The sequence below is a fragment of the Saccostrea echinata genome, unplaced genomic scaffold, assembly GCF_033153115.1.
Source record: "Saccostrea echinata isolate AGI-Se365-2 ecotype Australia unplaced genomic scaffold, CSIRO_AGI_Sech_v1 ptg000024l, whole genome shotgun sequence".
Lineage (NCBI taxonomy): Eukaryota > Metazoa > Mollusca > Bivalvia > Ostreida > Ostreidae > Saccostrea > Saccostrea echinata.
In genome coordinates, this window is record NW_026889773.1 from 1,141,889 (window position 1) to 1,166,927 (window position 25,039).

At 32.0% G+C, this 25,039-nt stretch overlaps 2 protein-coding genes across 3 annotated transcripts; one reads left to right on the plus strand and one right to left on the minus strand.

The window, feature by feature from the left end:
* Nucleotides 1-5,871: 5,871 nt before the first annotated feature.
* LOC133191690 (tyrosyl-DNA phosphodiesterase 1-like) lies at nucleotides 5,872-20,223 on the minus strand. Of its 2 annotated transcripts, none has more exons than XM_061327426.1 (15): nucleotides 20,128-20,223; nucleotides 19,328-19,946; nucleotides 18,808-19,017; nucleotides 18,661-18,704; nucleotides 18,272-18,327; nucleotides 17,909-18,005; nucleotides 17,578-17,612; nucleotides 17,270-17,362; nucleotides 16,974-17,144; nucleotides 16,604-16,865; nucleotides 16,294-16,409; nucleotides 14,729-14,836; nucleotides 14,426-14,528; nucleotides 6,172-6,274; nucleotides 5,872-6,048 (listed from the first exon to the last, which is right to left on the minus strand). In XM_061327426.1, the coding sequence occupies exons 2-15, from the start codon at nucleotides 19,860-19,862 to the stop codon at nucleotides 5,975-5,977; spliced, it is 2,007 nt and encodes a 668-aa protein (XP_061183410.1). In that variant the 5' UTR covers nucleotides 19,863-19,946; nucleotides 20,128-20,223; the 3' UTR covers nucleotides 5,872-5,974. The 2 variants fall into 2 exon arrangements, with proteins under 2 accessions (XP_061183410.1, XP_061183409.1); XM_061327425.1 differs by having other exon boundaries at nucleotides 18,808-19,020.
* Nucleotides 20,224-20,504: 281 nt separating this feature from the next.
* On the plus strand, nucleotides 20,505-23,686 carry LOC133191795 (B9 domain-containing protein 2-like). The gene is made up of 4 exons (XM_061327530.1): nucleotides 20,505-20,540; nucleotides 22,233-22,320; nucleotides 22,816-22,941; nucleotides 23,183-23,686. Exons 2-4 carry the CDS (start codon nucleotides 22,233-22,235, stop codon nucleotides 23,494-23,496), a joined length of 528 nt encoding a protein of 175 aa, XP_061183514.1. The 5' UTR covers nucleotides 20,505-20,540; the 3' UTR covers nucleotides 23,497-23,686.
* The last annotated feature ends 1,353 nt before the right edge of the window (nucleotides 23,687-25,039 follow it).

Below are 25,039 nucleotides of genomic sequence, written 5' to 3' on the forward strand. Positions count from 1 at the left end.
AGGACACACTAACACTATAACCAAAGTGCACATAATGCATGGAATACAAATTATAAATGAATTGTTTCCATCAGTTGTTGAAATTGAATGAATGAAAACAAAATATAATTTAGTGATTCAGAATGATAATATTTCCCTCCACTCCCTGTCAAGAAATATTTCATCCCTTGGGGCTAACATAATCAATGTTGCCCTCAACCCCAGTCAATATCTGTATAATATTTGTAAACTCTGGAAATTACTTAAGCAATGCCAATGAAACTCTATGTAAATCTTTAGTTTACATCAGATTTATTTTTTAAAAAGAAAAAAAATGCCAATGAAAATGATGGCATAGAAGTTAAAATTCTATTGCTTCACTATATAATTGTCAATCTCCCAAAATTTGTTCTTCAATCATTAGAAAATTTTGAATTACTACACAATGAAAAGAAATAGTACAGTACATTTTCTTAAATATCCCCCAAGTTTCTATAATCATGAAAAGACATATAGTCATCAAGCATGTCCAATAGTCCTGTATACAGGAAGAGTACATTTTATTAAATCAAAAAAAAAATCTCTATATCAAACCTTTTTATGATGCAACTGTATGTTTCTTCATCAGGAAAGAAAAGCAAAGTCTCAGGAATGGTGTCCATGGCAACCAATTCTCTCATCACAATTTTCTGACTTTAAAAGGACTAGCGGGTAGAAATCTTGTTTTGTCATCATTCCCACAGTGCGCTTGGTTACACTTCAATTCACACTCACAAAACCAAAGACACACAAGTTTTCTTTTCATTGCATCCCATTTTTAACACACTAAATAGAAGATTAGCTCAACTTCTGAAAATAATCTGCCTTGATAATTCTTATAAGAAAACCTATGCTGTTTTCTTTTCTCTTGGTCTTTTTTGCCTTTTATAAGCCTTATCTGGTATTCTGTGTGGACCTGACTAGCATATGAAGGTCTCCCCTAAAAATGATTATAATCATTTACACAGACAATGTAGCATGAACTTCACCAAACAAAGATAAAATAAAGATATACATTTATCTACTTAAAATCCTCAGACCAGCCCAGTTTTCATTTAATTACAATGGACTTATCATTGTTTGAGACATTTAAATGACACTTGAACCTGCAAAGTGTCATGCTCTCTAAGCTCCATAAAACACCTTAAATTTCATCTGGATAAATATTTGTTTCAATACGCAGCTTATGTCTATTGGAATGCAAACTATATACATGAAATCAGTGTGTCACAAATTATATGAACAAATTCAGATACAACATGTAACCACTACCAAATGAAATATATGACTTTAAGGTACAGATGAATCACTTTTGCTGTAGGTGATAGCTATAATGTTAGGACAAATTTATATTAGAGTACACTTGTAATTGAAACAGAAAACATTCATTTAATTGTGTTATCCTCTTAAATTGAGGAGGAATATCACATCATATTTTTGTTTAATGCATCTTAAATATCTCATTTGAAATAAGATTTCATCATTTAATTCTTCTTAAGGTGAAATATCCCTCTGCTCCAAATTTCACCATTTTTTTTTTTTTTTTTTTTTTTTAATAAACTCCCAACATTGATTTTCATCAACAACAATAGCATTAGATTTTAATGGAAAATAGTATGAAGTATGAAGCGTTGCTTACTTTTTCAGAAATAAATATGTCTAATCATGATATGAAGAAAATTTGATATGGTGAATAGAAAGAACAATATTTTTTTTATCTCACCCTAAAATTAAAAATATGAGGTATTTATATATGAAAATAATATTTACTATCAAACCTATCTAATTCACATTAGAAAAAATAATGAAGCGTTGCTTTTTAAATCAGAATATCACGTTGTTTTCTGTGCTTGTAAAATAAAAATGCATCCATCTACGAGAGTTACCTTCTTCAAAATATTTTTTTGTGAAAAAAAATCGATTGTAAAAAGTCTGGTTAGTCTGCATCTGAAATTTCTGTAACAATTAAAAGAATTACATATTAAGAGATAGAAATATCTAAATTTTTTTTTTTTTTTTTTTTTTTTTTTACATATCAATGAGGTACATACACGGGCACTTGTTTCGTATAGATCTATGGGGCACCCCTACTTATTTTTACCACAAGGTACCTAACTCAATTTCAGGCACCCCCGCTTCAAGCTCGTATTTTGTTTACATATCAATCATTAACCTACTTTAAACAGGTCTAGGCGGCCTCCGTTTTTGGAGGATAGCTAGATTCAATATGGCGGCCAAATTTTTTACCATATATGGAAACCACATTGCATTGTGGGATAGTTTATCCTCCAATTTCAGAGGATAACACAGGTAATTTTCAAACGCCTCGTGCCTACCTTTAATCAAAAAGTGCAAGCACCAGAGTACATGTAAATTAAAGTTCAAACATTAAACTATCGATTGTATGTGGCGATTTGAGATTCTCTGTCTAGAATTTTTACAATACGCTTTCAAAGTTGGCACTTCTTGCACTCCATTTTTACTTAATATTTCTTGGCATTTTGTTATATTTTTATGCTTTTCCCTATCAAGACCAATAAAAAGGGACTTATATAATATTACTTTCATATTTTCTCTTAAGGAGATGGGCGAACATAGCGTGCAGAAAGCCTATAGCTTCAGAAATATAAAAATTCGTGTTCAGTTTGTGAATTTAATATTTAGAGTAAAGTTCTCATTATTGAAATTTATGAAATTGTAATAAACAAAACTTTTCTGAGGAAAATTTTCTCGGCAAAATTTATTCTTTTATTAAAAAAATTAATGTGGTATTCATGGGGTTCGAACCCTTGCAATAAAAATCCTGAGTATAATTTTCTTTCGAGACTAGCACGCTAACCACTAGACTACACAAGTCCTGACGAACATTGGCATTTAAATCATGCTTGTGATATGACCCTTGACTTAATGGACTTCAAGTATTTCTCGAAAAGATGCTAATGTTATGTCATAAAAGTATATTTTTAAGGTATAGTGGGTCATTGCTCCATATTTTTGGTAACCAAAAAATGTATACTTTTATGCAAACTTTGAGGATTAACTTTCAAAAAGGTGGAGCGAAGACCCACTCATATAGAAAAATAGTATTATAGTATGAAAAAATGACTCTTTTTGCCCGCTTCAGTGTGTGTCTATTTTTTCACAGGCAGATAATTTCAATCTTTGAGGGATTTTTGCAAATTGTAGAGATTTTACATAAAATATATTTTAATGTTAGACGAAATATCAAGGAAAATTTTGATATATTTGAAATTTAATTTTTCATCTTCATGTTTGTCACACTATAGGCTTATCGCTCGTCATGTTCACCCATCTCCTTTAAAAATGGAGAAAAAAAAGAAACATGGAAGGAAACGTAATATAAGCACAAAATATACTCTGCCTTATAATTTAAGCAATGAATGAATATAAATTAAACAGATAAATAAATAATATTAAAAAAATAAATAAATTATTTGAAAAGCATATATAAATAAATAAAATATATATAATTTAACATGTTTACTAAGAAATAAACATTATTATATACATGTACATATATATGTATATATAAATTTAAACAAAATATTACAAAAATGATGTCTTTCAGGATTATTCATTAAATGAAATGCTAGTAATACTTAAACTTAATTTTTCAAAAAAATTATTTATCAATTTTTACACATAATTACAGTACCGGAAAATCAGCTTGGATATTAAAAAAACGTCTCCCTACAGGTACACATGTAAGGGTAATTGTTGTTAACTAAGCTTTAAAGTTTAATTAAAACTAATTAATTGATTGACAACAATTACAAAATAAATGTAATATTAATTTAATATCTAGATTTATCCATCATCACATGAAATTTTACGTTTTCTTTGTTACGGTTCATAATCTGATAAATGCAAGAGTCGCTGTTATTTGTTTGGTTAAGAGTTAACTGCCCTTTGTTTTGAAAAGTCCGGTAGGTGGTGACACCTCTATCCTCTGTTTTTAGAGGATAAAATCTATCCTTCAAAAACAGAGGCCGTCTAGACCTGTTAAAATGACATCGTTTGCTTCGAGAGACTTTTTTCTTGTCAAATTAATCGTTAAGGATGTCTCTGGTTGAGCCTCTTTATTGTAAACCACTCATTTCTTCCTCGAAAATTATCTTGATACAAAATAAGACTTTGAATGGGATACAAAGACTTCCGGTTGGGGTTATAAATGAATGATAAAACCAGAGACCTCGGAAAGGAATACTCGTAAGTCTCTGGATTTATCCTACTTTTGTAACCCCAACCGGAAGTCTACTTGTATCCCATTCAAAGTCTTATTTTGTATCGAGGTAATTTTCGAGGAAGAAATGAGTGGTTTACAATAAAGAGGCTTGACCAGAGACTCCGAAACGATTGATTTGACAAGAAAAGTCTTTTGAAGCAAACTATGTCATTTTAAAGTAGCTTAATAATTGATATATATTAAACAAAATACAAGCTTGAAGCGGGGATGCCTGAAATTGAGTAAGGTACCTTGTGGTAAAAATAAGGAGGGGTGCCCCGCATACGAAACAAGTGCCTGTGGGTACATACATATATTTATAAACCAAGACCCAAGTACCTGTGGTGAACAGTACAATGAGAAGACAGTAAGCAACTGTATTAAACACTGTTAAAAAGAGCAAGATATTGGATCTAATCCGACTTACTTTTCAACTACACTGATTTCAGTATCATGCAGTTCTGAGCACAAGGATCTGTAAGCATTAAGTGGATGTATTATATCAGTTTATATGTAAGCATAAACTACTGAAACCGGGTCCGAACTGGCATCACTTGGCCAACCGATTGGGCCTAAATATTGTTATCAACTTGAATTGCAATACGATGGCAGTATTTAGTGATAAAGTTCGTAGAAAAAGTTGCTAGGGTCTGATTAAAACCAATAATGCTAGCCAATTTATAAATATTTTCAACGATTATGACGATCAGACGACTAACCTGCATCCCTTTTCCACCATGAATAAATAATTATGGAATGCCAAACCCGATAAAATAAAAGTTACAAAGTGGGAGAATTTCAAAACTTGAAAAAAAATAAGACGTTACAATCATGTTTCAAATGCTTGAAGCTTGTTTCTACATGTTAGTATATATTTCTTATAATCTTGTTTTGTAACAAAACAAGCATCATTTTAAAATATGTATCATTAAAGCATGGGCACTTATTCTAAATGTGTTATTTTTATAGTCATGGCCGTAGGAACTGGGGGGGGGGGGGGGGGCAATAATTTTGCCGATATATAGAATACTATAGAAAACATAGCTCCTATATGCTTGTGCCCCCTCAATAATAATGTGATGACCTTTTTTTTTTGCATGTCAAGGAAATTTGGTACTTCATAGTTCCCCCCCCCCCCCCAACTAAAAATGTATGGTTGTGCCCCCTCAGAGTGAAATTGCTTCCTACGGGCCAGAATGTGTCAGCAGGAACTATACACACAATTAATATACTAGTATTTATGGGTCCTTGGTGTCAGTAATAAGCTGAAATAAAATGCATTTATTGACTGGGCCTGAAGGCAACCGCATTTTGTTGGACTCAGAAAACCAAACTGTTTGCCTGAGGTCAGTGGGAATTCAAACAGTTTGGATCTAGGATACAACAAAATGTATTCTGCCCAAGAATGGTTTTGTTACACTTTTTACTTTTTATTACAATGTATCTTGTACTGGCTTCCAAGCTCAATAGAAATCCACAATTGAAATTCCTTTTTAGATAGATTCTAAAATTTCACCAATTAGATGGCATCATTCTAAGAAAAACATTAAAACATTGAAAGGAAAATATAGGAAATTATAAAAATAAAAAAAAAAAAGAATCAGTAATCAATTTTAACAAAATGCATTTATTTCATGTTCATAAATAAATAAATATTTGTAAAGTGAAAGTCCATGAACACATTCCAGAAATGTAAAGGAATTGGTGATGTCAACTTGGACACCACATATTTCCATGAGAATCTGGCAATTCTTTGTGTGCTATGTCCCACATCCATGGTTTATCTGGGAAAAAATGAAATAAAAAAATCAGAAAGACAATTACACTCTTTCCTTGGGGGAAAAAAAGAGTAAAGTCCAAAATTAATGTTACAGCAAAACATTTTTTAGTTACTAGTAAACATTTACCTTCCTTTGTATAGGCTCTGGGGGGAAGATCATAGGGGAGAACCAGAGTTTTCTGCCTGGCCTCTCTAACTTTACTTGTGCATTGGAATACTGTCTTTCCAACCTAAATGTTCCAAAATATACACATTATATTCTTCCAAGAAATAAAAGGTTTAGCATAAGAAAGTACAGACAGATTCAGCTGCACATTTTTTATTTTTGTTTGCTCGTTATTTTTTTTAAATTTAATTGGAGAGCTACCATAATACATATTGTTCCAACTCCTCTAATAAATAGGTGCTTTGTGGACACTTACTTAGAAGTATTTTAAAGTTAAGAATGGAAACCTTTTTATTTATTTCTACAATTCATGGCAAAATTTGGCATATTCCTTTAAAAAAAAATTGAAGTTGAGCATGCAACAAGTATATTTTACGTACAGAGGAAAAAGTTTCCATTCTTAACTTTAAAATACCGGGACTTCTAAGTGAGTGTCCACAAAGCACCTTCTCTATCAAGTAGACACATAGATACAGCACCCTTCTCTATCAAGTAGACACATAGATACAGCACCCTTCTCTATCAAGTATACACATAGATACAGCACTTCTCTATCAAGTAGACACATAGATACAGCACTTCTCTATCAAGTATACACATAGATACATTACTTCTCTATCAAGTATACACATAGATACAGCACTTCTCTATCAAGTATACACATAGATACAGCACTTCTCTATCAATATGTGCTGTATCTATGTGTCTACTTGATAGAGAAGGGTGCTGTATCTATGTGTATACTTGATAGAGAAGTGCTGTATCTATGTGTCTACTTGATAGAGAAGTGCTGTATCTATGTGTCTACTTGATAGAGAAGGGTGCTGTATCTATGTGTATACTTGATAGAGAAGTGCTGTATCTATGTGTATACTTGATAGAGAAGTGTGCTGTATCTATGTGTATATTTGATAGAGAAGGGTGCTGTATCTATGTGTATACTTGATAGAGAAGTGCTGTATCTATGTGGATACTTGATAGAGAAGTGTGCTGTATCTATGTGTCTACTTGATAGAGAGGGGTGCTGTATCTATGTGTATACTTGATAGAGAAGTGCTGTATCTATGTGTATACTTGATAGAGAAGTGTGCTGTATCTATGTGTATACTTGATAGAGAAGGGTGCTGTATCTATGTGTATACTTGATAGAGAAGGGTGCTGTATCTACAGTCCCTGAAACGTTCTACTTTCCCACTTGAACGGTGAGCGAACGCTGAACGAACGGTGAACGAACGCTGAACGAACGCAGAGCGAACGGTGAATGAACGATGTGTGAACGCTGAACGCAACTTGGTGAACGATGTGTGAACAGTGAACGGTGAGCGAACGCAGAACGCGAACGGAGCGCAAACGCGAGCGCAAAGTGAACGGTGAACGAACGGTGAACGCAAGATGAACGATTTATTCGGAATGCCTCTGATCTTTTCCTTGCATTGAAACTATTCTATTGTATTCTAATGCCTGGTGCTAAAAAATAAATAAACAAATCAATGAAAATTGTCCTAAGAAGGACGATACATGCACATTAAGTAAAATTATTAATTTAAGTTTTTTACAATATTTTCTGCACATATGTACGATGTTTAAATTCAACTTTTTGATAATACGATTTTTATCGCTGTAAAACATTGTAATTGTTACCGAACGCTGTAGTATAACAGATGAAATTAATCTAGTTGTAAAATAAATATGTTTATTCTTATTTGATATATAAAACCATTACAAATAATGTGGATTTTAGAAGAGAAAACTACGGACTTATAGAATGAATTACAATGGTTGTAACAACCATAAAAGGCGATTCCGTGTAAAATAATGAGAAAAAAAATATTTTACAAAGGTATGTGGACGTATTGCATAAATACACTTTAATGCAATAATATATTTATGTGTCAGTTTTATTTTTTATGATGATATATTGAGCAGACTTCTACATGTATCTGTAGACTTTCCCGGCCGTGGTTATACTCGGACAAGATGATACAAGGAGGCAATCATATTATTTGTTATATATTAAGAGCCATTCTCTGTAATGACTTGAACTTTTATATAGGAGCTGTGGCACGCATAGTCTCAGAATTTCTCCAAACTCTCTATGATAAAAGTCTTTGATACCGTAAACTCAAATCAGGCAAAAAATGGTTGCTACGTGTCATGGTTACCATAGCAACATGTCCTAAAGTTTGAAAAATGGCATTTTTCAACATCTTCAGAGTCCCACAGTTAACGTTTGCAGCATAGCAAACAAGTGGCAATGACAGTTTCTGAAAGTTGAAGGCCTGGTGTCTTAAATGCATGATAAACATGTTTGGTAAATCATCTATAACATACGTTACTATGGAAACAAAGTATTCAAAAGTAATAATTTTGTTCATTTAATTTTATAAAGTCATACACTTAAGAATAAAAACAATTATAGGTTGAAATGCAAGCAAATAATAGAGAAGAGATCCTTGCATCATATACCAAGGACAAAATATGATATTTCTTATAGGTTGGCAATGGTTGCCATGGTTTTAATACCAAGAAGGGATTTTAAATTTACTCTCTTAGTGTTTTAATCTTATCCTATCTTTTTAAATAGTATATTTCTATATAACTGATGGTCAATTTTTAAAGGCCTTGGTGTGACCCTAATTTTCATATTTCAAAAAATTCAATTTCAATTCTTTAAATAGTGCGTTGCTATGGAAATAAGGCGAAAAAGTATCCATAAAAATCTGAAAAATACTCTGTTTCCTTGGATACGTACCGTTATATGTAGATTCCCAAAACTTTAATGACTGATATATGTGAACAACTAACCCGACTTTCAATTTTGACTATCACCCAATCTCTAACTGGATGCAAAAAGCTGGCACATAGGGTCTAATATTGACAAAAAATTAACAAAATCGAACATTTTCTCTTCTTGGTAACCATAGCAACAGTGTTGTATTTTTCAACAACCTTTATCAATATATGATATTCAACTTTAGGTCTACGAGATAAATACTATTCAAGGTGATTCAAATAATATGTTTCTTGACCAAAAGGTTAGTAAATTCCTAAAGCAGCAAAAAAATATCACTTTAAACAACTAGTACGTTGTTTCCATGGTTACACTGCAAAGTAACGATTTATCTCAATTTTTCTTATGTTGTCGGTGTTGCAAGGTCATAAGGATGCATATGTGCCAGTCATGAATTTTATTGTTTTTCCTCACGATAGTAGCATTAACCCAATCATTGCAACAGATTTTGCATGGTGACATTGTGTTACCATGGCAACCATGAAAGTTATTTTTAGAATAATATTGCCAATACCTAATTACATAAGGTCAAATATTTTTCATTCTTTTTCTTACGTTGTTGATTGAGTTTGATCATGTAACATCTATCATTTGTGACTATAGAGCATTTTTCAGCATTTTTCAGCATCTAAAATGTATTCCAAATGTACCCATGGTTACCACTTACTTAGAGATAAATTCTAAATAGTTTCTTTAGAGCATAAGTGGCAACAAGGTGTCATGTTTTTGGGAGAATGGCTTGTTTGTTTTTCTTAGTATTTATTAAGGCTTAATAAAGATTTAAAGTAGCTAAAAATCTAAATTTTTTCAACTTTTCTGGATGTTACCATGGCAACCAAGACACATGGCAACGAAATTTTATTTGATATATGTTTCTGGTGTCAAGTTGTAATAATGGGCAAAGTTTCATCAAAATCGGTGACCATGCGTGGCAAAGAAGTTTAAGTGGTTACAGAGAATCGCTATTAAATTTTCACAACTTGATATTTAAGTAATATGCTGTCATAGTTTTTATTAAACAGACAAATGAGAGAGAGAGAGAGAGAGAGAGAGAGAGAGAGAGAGATTCGGTTTTAGCCCCCCCCCTTCCTCAAATGTTTGTACCTATATCAAACAGAAATTCTAAATTTTTTCTATATATATCAGGCAGTGAAAGTAACCATTTTTTTTAGCAACAAATCCATTTGTTTTACAGTCATAATCGGTTTTTATTTTCCTGCTTCAAGTTCACACGAAGTCCGCGTGCATGACCTGTCAATCAAAATCATTCGACACTGTGCAGGTGTAAAAGTCTCGTCACACCGAAGGCAAAGTGTTAGTATTTCCAAGAAGTTTTTTTTTTCTTATCATTTCTAGATCTGATTCCAACATTTCTAAAATAAATAAATAAATAAATGAATAAAATACATTGGGAATAAATACTTGGAATAATTAAGCCGCTTGAATTTGAAACATAATACCTGCCAATTTAAAATATCACGGCCGGCACATGTATATTTTGAACTACGATTGTTTAATGACTGTTTAGATGCATGTTTGTTTTGAGACTGAATTTCTTGTGCTACAAAACACATTAACTTCTTTTTAAATGTTGATTAAAATGTACTGGAAATACTAACTAAGTAACCGATTTAGGGGAAAGGGGGGGGGGGGCTCTTAATAATATCGAATGACAAACATTTAAAGTTACGGTGAAAAATATCATTACTGGAGAATCGCTTTGGTTATATAAATGATAATCATGTTATAAAGGCATTTCTCTCTCTCTAATTAAAGACTTTATATATGTAAAGTTGAAAAAAATTCTTTAATGTATTACATTTTAAACAAATATTTTTTTTAAACCACACTATCAATTTAATTCGCTCTAAAGATATTTAATTAACTGGATATCTGCAGTACTGCTTGTCATTCTCAGAAAAAGTTCTAACATGTATTTCTGTACTATTTAAAAAAATGATATATAAATAAATATTTTCGTATTTTTGCTGCAGTTGGTAAATTATTTGACTTCGATTATTATCTATCCATTAACGATTTGTCGTCTTTAACATGACAACAAAATGTTGCAGTGCTTGAAGTATCAGCATTTTGCCCGTATTTAAATTTAATTTTTCAGCATTAAGCATTGTTCTACATAGGTACATACATGTACTTATAACAACATTTATTTTCCAGATAAATCTTATAAATAACCTAACAGCTAAGTTAGAATAATAAAAATAAATATTGTAGATAATTTTTTTCCCCATGAAATAATGATTCTTCAAACACGGTATGTTATTTATTAAATTCAAAACCTGTAAATCCTTACTTAAAAAAAGATAAGTCCTTTCACTTCGGAGTTCCGAGTGACACTGAAGACTGAACGATAAGTGAACGCTGAACGCAAGGTGAACGCAAAATGAACGAACGAAGAGCGAACGGTGAACGCTTTGTGAACGGTGAACGCGAGCGCACGGTGAACGCTGAACGCAAAACTGTGAACGGAGAGCGAACGGTGAACGCACGGTGAACGAACGGTGAACGCACGCTGAAAGAGCGGTGAACGAACGGTGAGCGAACGGAAAAATGGGAAAGTAGAACGTTTCAGGGACTGTATGTGTATACTTGATAGAGAAGTGCTGTATCTATGTGGATACTTGATAGAGAAGTGCTGTATCTATGTGTCTACTTGATAGAGAAGTGTGCTGTATCTATGTGTATACTTGATAGAGAAGGGTGCTGTATCTATGTGTATACTTGATAGAGAAGGGAGCTGTATCAATGTGTATACTTGATAGGGGTGAATTAAAAAAAAATGACCACCAAACTAAATTTTTTTGGCAAAATTCAACTACTTATAACATATTTTTCACTTATATCATCATATTGCAAATGCATTCTAGTTTAAAATCCTGAAGTGGCAATAGAATAGACAATTGGATTAAAAAGTTTCAGAATTTTTATTAGTAAAATTTCTTTTGAAAAAAGAAAATATCATTACACCATAAAAGACTTTCTAAAATACATAATCACAAGAAATTATAGTTTTTTATGCTTTAAAATGGTAAAAGGGGTATAAATGATTAAATCTAGACCTTGAATGAGTATCTTCTCTTGCACATGTGACAAAAAATTGGCTTTTTGATTGTTATTTCACATTATTTTTTCAATTCTGGTTTGAAAAGTTTTAATATGAAAAAAATATGAAGCAATAAAATTCCCCAAAATTCACTTTCTTGTTCGTTCAAGTCAATTCTTTAAATCTAAGCCAAAAAAGAATTGTTATATACGAGTTCTCTTACGAAAAATACTAGATTTTGAAGTGACCCTATGTTACATTATTGTGTTGCACTCCTGACATCTGATATATATTTTATTTAACATTGTTTTAAAAATTATAACACACAATAACCCATTCTTACTTTGTAAATCAATTTGTTGTGTTGATATATTTCATCGTTTACAGCAGGTTTTTCATATTTTGAAGACCTTAAAACATGATTATTTGCAAAGTGTAATACAGTGAAAACTGTCTAATCCGACACCTGTGCAATCCGTCACACTGTGAAATCCGACGTTAAATTTCATTCCCATTTTACTATTTTCCATGTTTTCTACACTGTGCAATCCGACACCCTGTCTATTCCGACACAAAATCCGTCTCCCAGTACATGTCGGATAAGACAGGTTTCACTGTATATATAAATTGTATTTAAAATATATGTGAAATGATGAAAACTATTCCCTGAATTGACTGTAAAATTTCTGTAATTAGTTGATAGACATAGTGTTTTGAACATCAAATAGTATCAAGCATTTTTTTTCAACTTAATTTTTAGTAAAGATAGTTAAAAAGCATCGGTAATTATGAAGTAGTTTTGTTGCACTCCTGACTGCAGTAAAGTTTAAAATTAAAACCACAGAACACAAAAATTCATAAAGTGTTGGCAACATCAAGTGGTAATGAAATTGTGCAATACTTATAGTCCAATACTTCATAATTAAAACAGATGAAAGTATTTAAAATTTGCATTTTATCTGGAATTATACCCTATTTTATGCCAAAAAACTAGCTTAAATGTATATTTAGAAGATAAAATATATTTTAAAGCATATTTTCCTTTAGAAGACAAACACAGTAACCCACCAGAAAAATTCTTCTCATCATTTTTTCTTTCTTTTTATTCTTATTGGATGATTTATAATTCTAACATATTTGTTGCACTCCTGACCAAAAGCATTTGGGCCTTTAAAGTAGAATTGTGAAGTGAAAATTACATAAGAACTTGTTCTGTTGTTTCAGTGAAGTTGAGGAGGAATTACTCGAATTTTATGACAATGTTTTAGTGTGTTTATTTTTAATGTTCATTAAAAAAATCACAAAAAAGATAAAAACACATCTGAATTGATAAAATTGAAAAAGGAAGGATTTTAATAATAAAACTGTCAATAATTTAGCATTAAATTATACAAAGAGATCATTATTAATTAATGAATACTTTTAAGCATGAATAGAAGTCTTTTCGTCACACAACTTGAATCTTTAAAAAATGTTTTGCACTCCTGACCATAGAAATATGGATCTGAAGCACAGACAGATCCTGTAATTGATAAATCTATTTGGTAAAAATGTTCTTTGTGTCTCTATTTTCCAAAATAAAAATCAGAAAATCATATAATGATAATAGTTTTTTCATGCTTGGGAGCAAAATATCAAATGTTGCACTCCTGACATTTTGGGGTATGCACATATACTTGACTCTCATTAATGCTGCTTGTGATTTATATAACATTTTTAATTTTTAAAATGTATATCAGTTATTATTTTACACTTCCAAAATTCTTTTTTGTCTTAATCTTCTATCAGAATTTTACAATTGATGTTTTTTTGGCAACACTACATTTTTTCTGTTGCACTCCTGACATGGTATAACATTTTTTTAAACATCAGCCATGACCACAACCTGATTAAACAAAAGTTACTACAGTCCACATTTAAAGCTCAATACTTTGAATATTATCAGGAAAGTCTTTATTTTCAACATGAAGCATTATTTTTTATTTCACAGATCTCCAAAAAATATTGAAATTTCAAAATGTCACAAAAAGGTGTTGCACTCCTGACAATTTTAGCATCATTTTTGGGCATAACTTTTTTGTTAATTGAGATATCAACGAGATATTTGGCAGGTATTTAGACACTATCTAAAGACATATGCTGAGACATAGAAATCTATTTTCATTGCCTGTATTTTTAGTGTGGGTTGATAAATATGCGTTTGGTCATATTTTTTTTTATTCACCCATAGAGAAGTGTGTGGTATTTAAGTCATTAAGACCTTGAGTGAAATTTGCACCTCAAGGTTTCCACAAGCAGAAGTCAAAACAGCTATTTGCTGTCATTATTGTAGCAATTTCACCAAAGATATCCATTATTACCAAGAACTGAGGTATAAACAGCACTCCTATTTCATAAGAGCGTATCATGAGTTGACTCCCTTTCTTCTCCAGGGCTCCCCAAGCAGCTTTTGATAAGTTGGAACTGAAAAGACAAAAAAAGTAAATTAAATAGTCCAAAAACTCATTTATGTGGGAAAAAATTTTTATCAACTGCTTTATATACAAAATGCTCAGGACTATAATGGTAACATACGTTCTACCATAAAAACCTTGGTCTTGTGTACATTTTTTCAGGGTTAACAGTAAGTGGAAAAAATAGGCTATTTAAGTAAAGAAGCTCACCTAGTAACAAGAAACCATGCAGCTTCTCCCCAATCAGGGGAAGGACGACAATAAGTTTTGATGTGGGGCATTGCTCGATTTCTTCCTCTCCCCTCAGACCTCCACTGACTGTGTAGAAAAATCAAATATCAGTACCGGTAAATTCACCATAAATGACTTGATAAATGGTCCTCTTTACTTTACATGACTACGATTAAGAGAATGTTATAAAAAGGTTTGCAAGCCAAATGCTGTTTTACTTTGAAATTTTCATCAAGTAAGTAAAACATCTTTGCAAGAGTTTGGTTTGGAACATTTCTTTTTTATACATATACACATACAGCTGTACATTAGATCCAGCATGGATAAATTGCTCCAAGCATTAATTATTACATTAGAATCTATAAAGGAAACAAAAAATTGACAAGCAAAAATTCATTTTATCATGTTTCCTAGAGTAGCTTCCCTTGACAGCACTCTTTATGTGGAAGTTTGATGAATCCCAAATCTCACTAGAATTCTGAGTACATAATGCAAGACTAAGGAGTAAAAAAATACAGTAATTCCAAATTCATAAAACACCTGCAACACTTTTTATTTTTGTCAAAGTGATTAATGGATCTTTTTTTGTTAATACTGTAGACACAAGTCTTTTTAATTACCTACAAATTTTATGCATAAATTAAATTGTGACATCATTGTTCCCAACCTGTAGGCATAATGTGTCTTTAATATGAAAGAGTTCCTTTAGAATTACAAAACCAATATTATATAGGGTTATTGAACTTATATTGGCACAAGTTTTGGCTGTACAAATGCATGAGCATGCAAGTGCATTTGTACAGCCAACTTGTGCCATTATTCACCAATATAAGTTCAATAACTCCTTTATTATATAGCTAAAACATAGAAATTATTTCAATTAAATAACTCAAATTAATAAGAATTTTTCAGTATCAGTATTTAAATTAACCTCTGTCCTGTAAGTGTTCAATATTGCATCATTCCGGTGACGCTACCAAGCATTAAGATTTGCTTATTGAGGTTTTATTGAGGCTAATAGGTACTAAATTATTATTTCATTATTTCAATTTTGTGTGAAAATAGAACACATCTTACCTAGCTGTCACTACCTATCATAAATTTGCCATTGAGAGGTTGACCAGAAGACATTTTTTGTTTACAACGGGGCGTTCAATATTGAACACTCGCATTTGGAGAGTTTTGGGGCATACTCCTATACGTAATACAAACTCAGCATTCAATAAAACGCCAAGATATTGAACACTAAATTTCTCCAGACTTTTAGAAATCTTTTTTATAATAGACTATTTATTAGCTTTCTAATAAATGTAATAATTTTTGCCCAATTTTTGATTCAAAATCTAATTCTACAATTGTTCATTTATTTTTGCTATTTGTGGGGATTTAATAAAATTATACTTTAGTTCTTTAGAATGCATGTACATGTATCAAACTTTCTTTAAAAGGTAAACGCACAAGCTTGCCAAAGCTTCAATTACAAGAAAAAAAAAAATAACTATCACACATCATTCAATTCTCTTTAACTTAATATTTTAACTCACTGGAAGAATGCATGAAGCCAGGGTTGTTTCTTAGCAACATTAATGCTATATGGAATAGAGCCTCCAGCTGGATATCCCTCTAAACTGGTTCTCACATTGTCGACTGATGGAAATATCTAAAAATGGTTTTAAAGTGATATTGTAGAAACACAGAAATCTAAATTTAGTGCAGAAAAAAGGTATGAAAATCATTGGAATGGAGATCAAGATGTCTTTCAATCATAAAAATGTTAGCGATGTTAAATGTCAATTGGTAAAGGATATGAAAAGACAAAAATTAGCATGTTCCTTCTAATTCATTGAAACAAACCAGTTTCAGTGGCACAGAGGCTAGAGGGACACTGCTAGTACCCTTTACTGTTGCTAAGGACTGCAGAAATTCTGTACACAACCAGTTTTCTTTAGATGCTCCAAGTGAGCCAACACTGGAAAACTGCCCAATTAATGGCCATTTTGATGTCTGTTCCTTTGGTGGACCATGGTCATGTAAAAGTTTTCTCAGCCTCATATGACCAAAACAATGTTTCTTGTCTGCCATATGTCTTCCTGGTACAGAACCAACAATAAATACACTGAAAAAGAAATTTTAATGGCTAATTTTAACTTCTTAATAAAATTTAAAGTTAGTCAAAATTTTGTCTTTCTTTACAGTAAATGCTCACTGTACACTAAAAGCTTACTTTGCAGTAGAGAAGTCATGCATGGAAATGTGGTCTTGCCATTCTTTCAGCTGATATGCTTTATATGCTGCCAAATACTGCAGAAGATCCTTCTTAAAATGTGTGGGAGAGTCACCATGTGTAGCAGAGGGTCCTGACTTCAGTTTTGGAAATACTGGGCTTATCCAAACCCTGTATCACAAATATTCAAGCATAGTCAGTTTCTCAAATATTTTGGGTTTTATGAACATCAACCCCATTTCCACCAATGCATTAAATACTTGGACACTTTTTAACCTTCATGTATGCTGACCTACCCCTGAGTTTTCTGGTGCCAGTCTCTTTCTATCAGGTTTGCTGTGTGGATCACTACCCTGAGTCCATTGTCATACAAAAGGAACATCATTTTTCTGTAAAGAAGATTTACCCTTCAAAGTGGAAAAAATGTGTTGTACAAACCAGTACAAAATCTCCCTACCGTCCACACTAATTAAATTAAATCAATTGACTAGATCTTTTTACTTTTGTGATATTATAGCAAAATCTATTTATGCATTTAAATGATAACATTTTTCACCGAGATACTTTAGATGCAGAGATTCAGTATTCTATTTTAAACACTTGCGTATGATGTGTTCCATATGGCATTTCCAATCTTGCCTAAAATAAAATTATAAAGCTTATTTATAAGACACAAGTATTGACCATTTAAAAGCAATAACACTAAATTACACCTTTTAAAAATTAATTGCATTAAAAAATAATACAGTAACACATTGTGATTTTACTATTTCATGACACATTATATAACACAAAACATGCAAATATGTAATTTTCAAAAATTAACCAATTTTTTAATCCTCAATTTCTACATGAATGAAATGATGAACAATCACTATTACGTATGAACAAATATTATATTTTTCCTTTCGTAGATAAATTTCTTCAACACTTACTTGACAGAACTTGATATTGGTGAATTTTCTGGCATCAGCCTCTAGTGCTGATTTTTGTCCTCCCTGAAATCCATGCACACAAAGGAGGGGCTTCTGTCTGAAATTTATACACTATCTGTCATCTCTCTAAGAAAATACTCAAGCCTCCATATGATTTTTCAAATATTAATATGCAAGACAAAATCTCTGTAGATAAACTCATGTCAAGAAGAGGCAGCACCTGACTTTCCATACATTGTTAAACATTAAAAAGTTTCATGCTAACTCTTGTCTAGTCACATCCTTAATCTTCAATATATGTACCTCTTCGATTATGGATGAGTTTTTGGGGAGGGGGAATGGGTGTTTAATGCTTTGTCTTACCTAAATGATGCTGGATATTGCTGCATTAGCCACTGAATTTCAAACATATAATTAAACTGAAAAAAAAAACAAACAGAAATACTATTGCTTTTCAAATAAATTGATTGATGGTGATTTTCTTCCTAAAATGGAATGCATCAACCAAAATCTCAATCTGAGTAAGCAGGGTAAATATATATAAATACAGTCAAGCCTAATTAATCTGTACACTTGTGTATTTCCAAGCAAATCATCTGGATTAATGAGTAATGAAGCCTCCGGATTAATAAAACTTATCTTTTATAATTGGTATATATAATGTAAATCCTATGAAGCACAAATTTCATTCAGAATGTAAAATGTGTGGATAATGATGCTTGACTGTATACCTACCAAGTGTGATAATTTACCTGACAAGATTCTTGTAAATTTCCCATTTTCTCTGTTAAAATATCTGAAATATATTTTTTATACAATTAAGCAAGAGTAAAATGTAATAATTATCATTATCAATTAATCAAGGTTGAAAGTTTACATTTCTGAGTATTAGATTTTACCTTTGAGACTCATGGTATTTGCACCATTGCATTCACTAGATATCCCATGAACTTTTGTAAGAAAGAAACTAATCGGTTGAGCATGACTAAAGACAGCTAAAGGTTCCTTTAAGGTAAGTGCCATGGCTTCTGCCTTATGCTTTTTAATTGGTGGAGATTGTGATCTTTGCCTTGTTTTACTTCCACTTGCAGCCTCACTGCTGCCACCATCTGCTACAAAAGTAATACTCTGCACTAAAACATGTAGATGCATATTTCTAAGGGAATGTTTCAATGCAGTTTGAGTTTACTAAATGTCATAATTTGTCAAAGATCTTAGAAGTTTGTTATTACTGTAAACAAAAGGCATAAATGAATAAAAAAGAGTCAGAGTGTAGACTTGTTTTCTACTTTAATCTCTGGTAGATTACACTCCTTCTTCCTCTTATTTATTATTTCTTTAATTAATGTTATGCAACTCAAAATTAATCTTTTTTTTCAAATTTAAGGAATTGTCTAATTTCTGATTTTGTTGGCTTACAAGGATGTGAAAATTCCTTGAAATGATCCGGGTTCTTCCTGTAACATTTTGAGCCAAATTTACAAGGTGGCAGAGATTTTGAAGTTTCTCGTGCTGGACTTCTCCTTGAACTATCCCCAGACGAATGTTTTCTTTTCAAAGATGGAGAATCTACTCTCCTTTCAGTGACAATTTTTCCAATGCCTGATTTCTTATTTCTTGCTGAATTGTTCTGATCATTCAGTTTTTCCACATCTGTTGATTTTTCATCCTTTATTTTACTTAAAGATAAATTTGCAAGAATGGGCTTATGATTTTTTTTCAGTAACTTTGGTGAAGTTCTTCCATTCATTGAATCATCTGTATTTTGTCCATGAACTGTTTTTGCTCGTCTTTTTACAAAATCGGGTTCATCACCATCAGAATCAGACAACTGATGATAGGTAGACTGTCTTTTTGAAATTGATGGTCTTGTTGGAGAAGGACTGAACAGATTTGGAGAATCCCAGTCACTTGGATCTGGTTCAATTGTTGCATCGGAGTCTGTGTCAGACATTTTCCTTTCTTCCCCTTTATTCAACTATTTTGCTTTTATGAATTCATACATTTTTAAGCACTGCAACTTGATACTGTTGATAGCCTTAAAGACAAAAGAACAATCGACAGTCTATTTACATATAAAATACGAGACACAAAAGATAAATTGAACATCAAAAATTATTAAAAGCTAACCATCATGCCATATGGCAATTCAAATTTTTAAAATAACCCTCCTCCCTCTTCCCCTAAAATAAAATTAAAAAAAAATGTAATATACACACCGATAAACGATGACAAAATAATGTAGAGTTTAGACAGTAAAAGCCTAAAAGATGCCCAATTAAATCAAACTGGGTAAATTTGACACAGAATTCAGTTTGGCTGCCGCTACAGTTTCACTTTGCCGTTTGTTTAAATTTTACTTTCATTTTCACTTTAAGGAAATAATGTTTTCGTATACACTCTAAAATAAAAATATACCGTATACAATAATGTTGAGTGTATGCTTACCAAAACCAAATTACAAATCAATTGTAATTATATCAATTACTTAATCTGCAATAGTAGCATTTAACATATTTATGACGACTATATTCGAATTCGAAACTACGGCTTAAGAAGACAAATGTAAACATTTTTTTGGCATGTAACTTTTCGCAGATCATCAACGTATTATCTGAGGAATTTAAGCAAGGTATGTGCATGGTTTAACATTTAACTTTTTATTGCCTCCAAATATGACGAAAAAGGCGATTTTGTTTTCACAAAATTGATCATCTATTAAAGCAAGTTTCTTTAAATGATACAGTCCTAAACATGTTTGGACAGAACTCCTTTTTTTGACAGTGTTGTCTTTGATCTTTCTACATTTTATTATTGACCTATTTGTACAACTGATACGTTAAAATGCTTAGTATTAGTAAAAATCATGAATGTGTATTTCTTGAAGAGTATTGATAAAAGTATAAAATTGTGATTGACTGCACTGGACTGCCCCACTGGACTGGTTTAACCCCCACCTTCCTCTATTACATTTACAGTGACAATAGTTTTACAACAAAAAAGGATATATAGAATACTATAGAAAACATAGCTACTATTTGTGTGTGCCCCCTCAATAACAATGTCTGATGACCTTTTTTTTTGCTAATGCCAGGGACCTATATACTATAGGTCCCTGCTAATGCTTAATTGTCAAGGAATATTGGTAGTTTTTTTTTTTTTCTGCTTGTCAAGGAATTTTGGTAGGTGATAGTGCCCCCCCCCCCCCAACTGAAAATGTATATGGTTGTGCCCCTTAAAGTGAAATTGCTTCCTACGGGCCTGTAATTGCAATATAGCAAATCGGAGCAATCCAAGCTGATCCACTCTGAAGCGATTTTGAAGAATACAAAAGGAGTTGCACTGAAAACTGAGTCTGTAGGACAATATGATCATTTTAATGATAGAATGTTCTATCAATAACAAACTTACTAATTATTGCACAAGTTGATTAAACTAACAACCCTCAGCAAAGTTTGACTTGGTGCATAGTGCAATTACATTTACTCCAGCATTCTAGAGGTTCACTGCGAGATACTTTTGACTTGGCGCCGTGTGTAGGGACGTTAACCGAGGCTCTTGCTTGTAGGAGTAAATTACATTGTTTCAATAGAACATTCTTGTATAGATAATGCAGGAGATGAGGTCCATCATAACTTCAGCCTGGTTGCAGTTGTGCACCATTACAAATATTTTGGAATCACCATTGTTCCTGAGGGAACCAAAGTCTATGGATTTTGTTGGTAACGCTTACCCATGAATTTTCATCCACAGGAATCTTTAGTTTGTCAGTGTATCCATTCATTGAATCTTCAGTTAATGCAAGTTACCCTCAAAATTACATCACTACAACCAGTAAAACTTTGATCACCCACGAACATTGACCCTCACAAATTAAAATGATTCCACAGTAGCTGAAGTTTCACAGTATGAGTTCAAGACTGGCAGATATTTTTCTCGCATGTCATCTGGGCGGCACCAACAAAACACAGAGGTTATTTAGAAGACTGTTTTACTGGTGGTAACCACAAGAAAAAAGATAAAAGATTCTAATGATAACAGGTACACAGAACTGGCAGCTCAGACAGTGGAGCACAGATATAGTTAATGAGAGGTCCTGGATTCAAGTTTCAGTATGACAACTTGTTTTCTTGATTTTTACATACTATTTTGTTAAGTGGTTAACCTTGTCAAGGTAGAAGTTGTGCACAGACAAACAGACTCAAAACTTATGTCCCCAGTATTCACCATGGAGAGCCTTGGGTATAACACTTGTACAATTTTTTTTAATACCTTTCGTTTCCATTATAATTTTTTGCAGATTGCTTCTCTTTAATTTTTGCAGATGGCAGAAGTTCACATCATTGGACAGATTGTGGGAGCTTCCGGCTTTCCTGACCACAGTCTCTTCTGCAAATGGGGAGTCAACACAGGTAAGACACACTAAAGATTCTCAATATTCGGGGGGGGGGGGGCTTTTGGATTTCAGGACTACAGCTTTCTCTTCTTTTCTTCTTCATATACTGAACTGAGTTCTTCAGGCACATGGGAGGATGGTTAAAATCCTATATAAAATCGACTACAGCTTTCTCTTCTTTTCTTCTTCATATACTGAACTGAGTTCTTCAGGCACATGGGAGGATGGTTAAAATCCTATATAAAATCCTCTATATTTACAATTAATCTCTACTTTAAAAGGTATTTGATGGAAAAAAAATATCTCTGTGATTCAGAATTTTAAAGTAAAGCACCAAAAACTATGAATAGATAAAAACATACTGGAAAAAAATATCTATATTTCAAATAAAGAAAATTAATCATGTATTTTGCAAACACACAGATTCTGAGGACTCTTATACCTAAGACAATTGTTATATTTACTTTAATAACTCAATATGTAATACACTATCAAATTGTGATTAATTCAGGAGGTGCTTGGAAGGCATTAGCAGGTCTGAGAGAAGGACAGACACAAGTAGACAATCCACAGCAACATGATGCAGCCTACTGGGCTCATCCAATAGACATCCACTATGCAACCAAGGGTCTTCAAGGTATTAAAAAAAATCCAAAAAAAAAATCCAAAAAAAAAAACAAATCCAAAAAAAAAACAAATCCAAAAAAAAAAAAAACATGGCTTCTCAGGGTCACTATGTTCTGGAATTACATGAATTTGATGCAATATAATGTTAAAAGGAAGAGTAAATAAGAGTTGGAAGGGAAATTAAAAAATGCATTCTATCAGAAATGAATACTTCCAGTGAATTCTGATTGAACATCTGTGATACCTTACAGGTTGGCCAAAGATTCATTTCCAAGTTTGGCATCAAGATTCCTTTGGAAGAAATGAGCTTTATGGCTATGGTTTCTGTCATGTACCAACAACTCCAGGAATGCATGAAATTGAATGTCCAACATGGAGACCTTCTGGGAGTTTTAGAGAACAAGTTTCACAGTATTTCCTTGGAGGTGGCCCACAGTTAAAAAATCCGGACTTGATTTATAGTGGTGCAGATCGTTACAGACTTCATACTGTTGCCATGGGATCTGTACATTTAAGACTTGGAGTCATTCTTAGGAACTTTGACAAATATGGGATTGAATGTTAAAAATATATTTTTTGGAGATTTTCTTTAAAAAAATATTCTCTTTCATTTACATGTACCAATCTCTGACAATATATGTAAACTCCATTTAGCATGTCAAACACAGAATCCATTGTTATTTCTGAGGGAGGTGATACATTGATGATTTGTTGTCATATATTTTGTAGTTATAAATTTCAATAAACTATTTATTTATATTAAAATAATCTTTTTTTATATATATATTTTTTCATAAAATGAGTTCTTATAAAGACAAAAATTCAGGGGACATAGAATTTCTGTGTAGCTGTCTGATACAGGTAGTGGTCGGTCAATTTTTTTTCTTTTTTTTTTTACATGTATGGTTACTGGTCTTCCCAAATCAAAGCCTATCCTTTGTTCAGTTAAAACTTACACTCAGGATCAATCCAAATGTCCAACAACCACAAGTGAATTCATATCCTCTTGGTTTGAATATCCAATTCCTTAATAACCCATGGAAACGAAGTTTAGGGAATATACTAAATTCACATTACCAGCTGTCCTTAGTCATTTTTAAAAAAAAAAAAAATAAAAAATCTGTAGACATAATATATAAAAGAAATTGTGCACATGGTATTTTCAGATAAATACCAAGGTAATCAAAATTTTTTAAAAAGTTCCAGTGTATTATACATAAAATCTGTAACAAGGAACATGAAGAGTGAAAATTCTTGCTTGAACATAACATTGAAACCGAGAAACAAGAGGCTTGCAGCTTATACCCGATATAAGGCAGCTTGTCACCAAAGTCACAGGCTAGTACAAATGTATTGAATTTTGTTCCAACAGCAACTTTGAAATAGAAAAACATCAGTGATTTATATTGTAAACGTCTTTAATTTCACATATCTGATATTTCACGATTTCCTATGTTGGTACATTTCACAGTGGTTTTAATTTCACGGTAACACAATTTGTCTTTACTGTATATTTGCAATTTAATAAACAAAGAAAGTTATAGCTAATAATTTAAATATGTACATAAACTAACTTTAAATGGATATTGTTATTATGTGCTCAGGTTTACTTGATATTTTCAATTATTTACTATTTTACTGATATGAAATAGAAAAGCAGGATTCTAAAATGTATAAATAAGTGAATGCTACATTGATATGTACTTAGTCAAAGATTGCTTGTGACTCAAATATAATATGTCCTGACCCAGGGTAATTTGGATATACATGTAGTAAAGGTCACAGGTTTTAAAAATAAAAAAAAAATCTTGCCTTGCAATAACTTTGAAGTGCCTTGTGGAAGAAAGATTGGGTTGGTATTAGTCCTATTAGGATAGTTCAGTTACAGATACACTTCATCATTACAGCTTTTATTTTTAATACAAAAAGTATCAATATATAATACGTATTTGCAGTGAAGTAAACTTTGATAACAACAGAGACTATTCAGGTTATTAAAGTATGTAACATTAAAAGTAAAGCATACTTCAATCAACTTGTGTAAGGGCAGTTGTATCATTCTCTATGAGATCAAAGTGTGTATTATTTTTTGAAATACTATATCCCAC

Coding starts and splice junctions, on each gene's coding strand:
- LOC133191690 (XM_061327425.1), bottom strand. CDS start 19,862: ATGTCTGACACAGACTCCGATGCAACAATTGAACCAGATCCAAGTGAC. Junction 17,145..17,269: donor TGGCACCAGAAAACTCAGGG/GTAGGTCAGCAT, acceptor TTTGTGATACAG/GGTTTGGATAAGCCCAGTAT. Junction 6,275..14,425: donor TGTTTATACCTCAGTTCTTG/GTAATAATGGAT, acceptor TGGAACATTTAG/GTTGGAAAGACAGTATTCCA.
- LOC133191795 (XM_061327530.1), top strand. CDS start 22,233: ATGGCAGAAGTTCACATCATTGGACAGATTGTGGGAGCTTCCGGCTTT. Junction 22,321..22,815: donor CAAATGGGGAGTCAACACAG/GTAAGACACACT, acceptor TGATTAATTCAG/GAGGTGCTTGGAAGGCATTA. Junction 22,942..23,182: donor TGCAACCAAGGGTCTTCAAG/GTATTAAAAAAA, acceptor GATACCTTACAG/GTTGGCCAAAGATTCATTTC.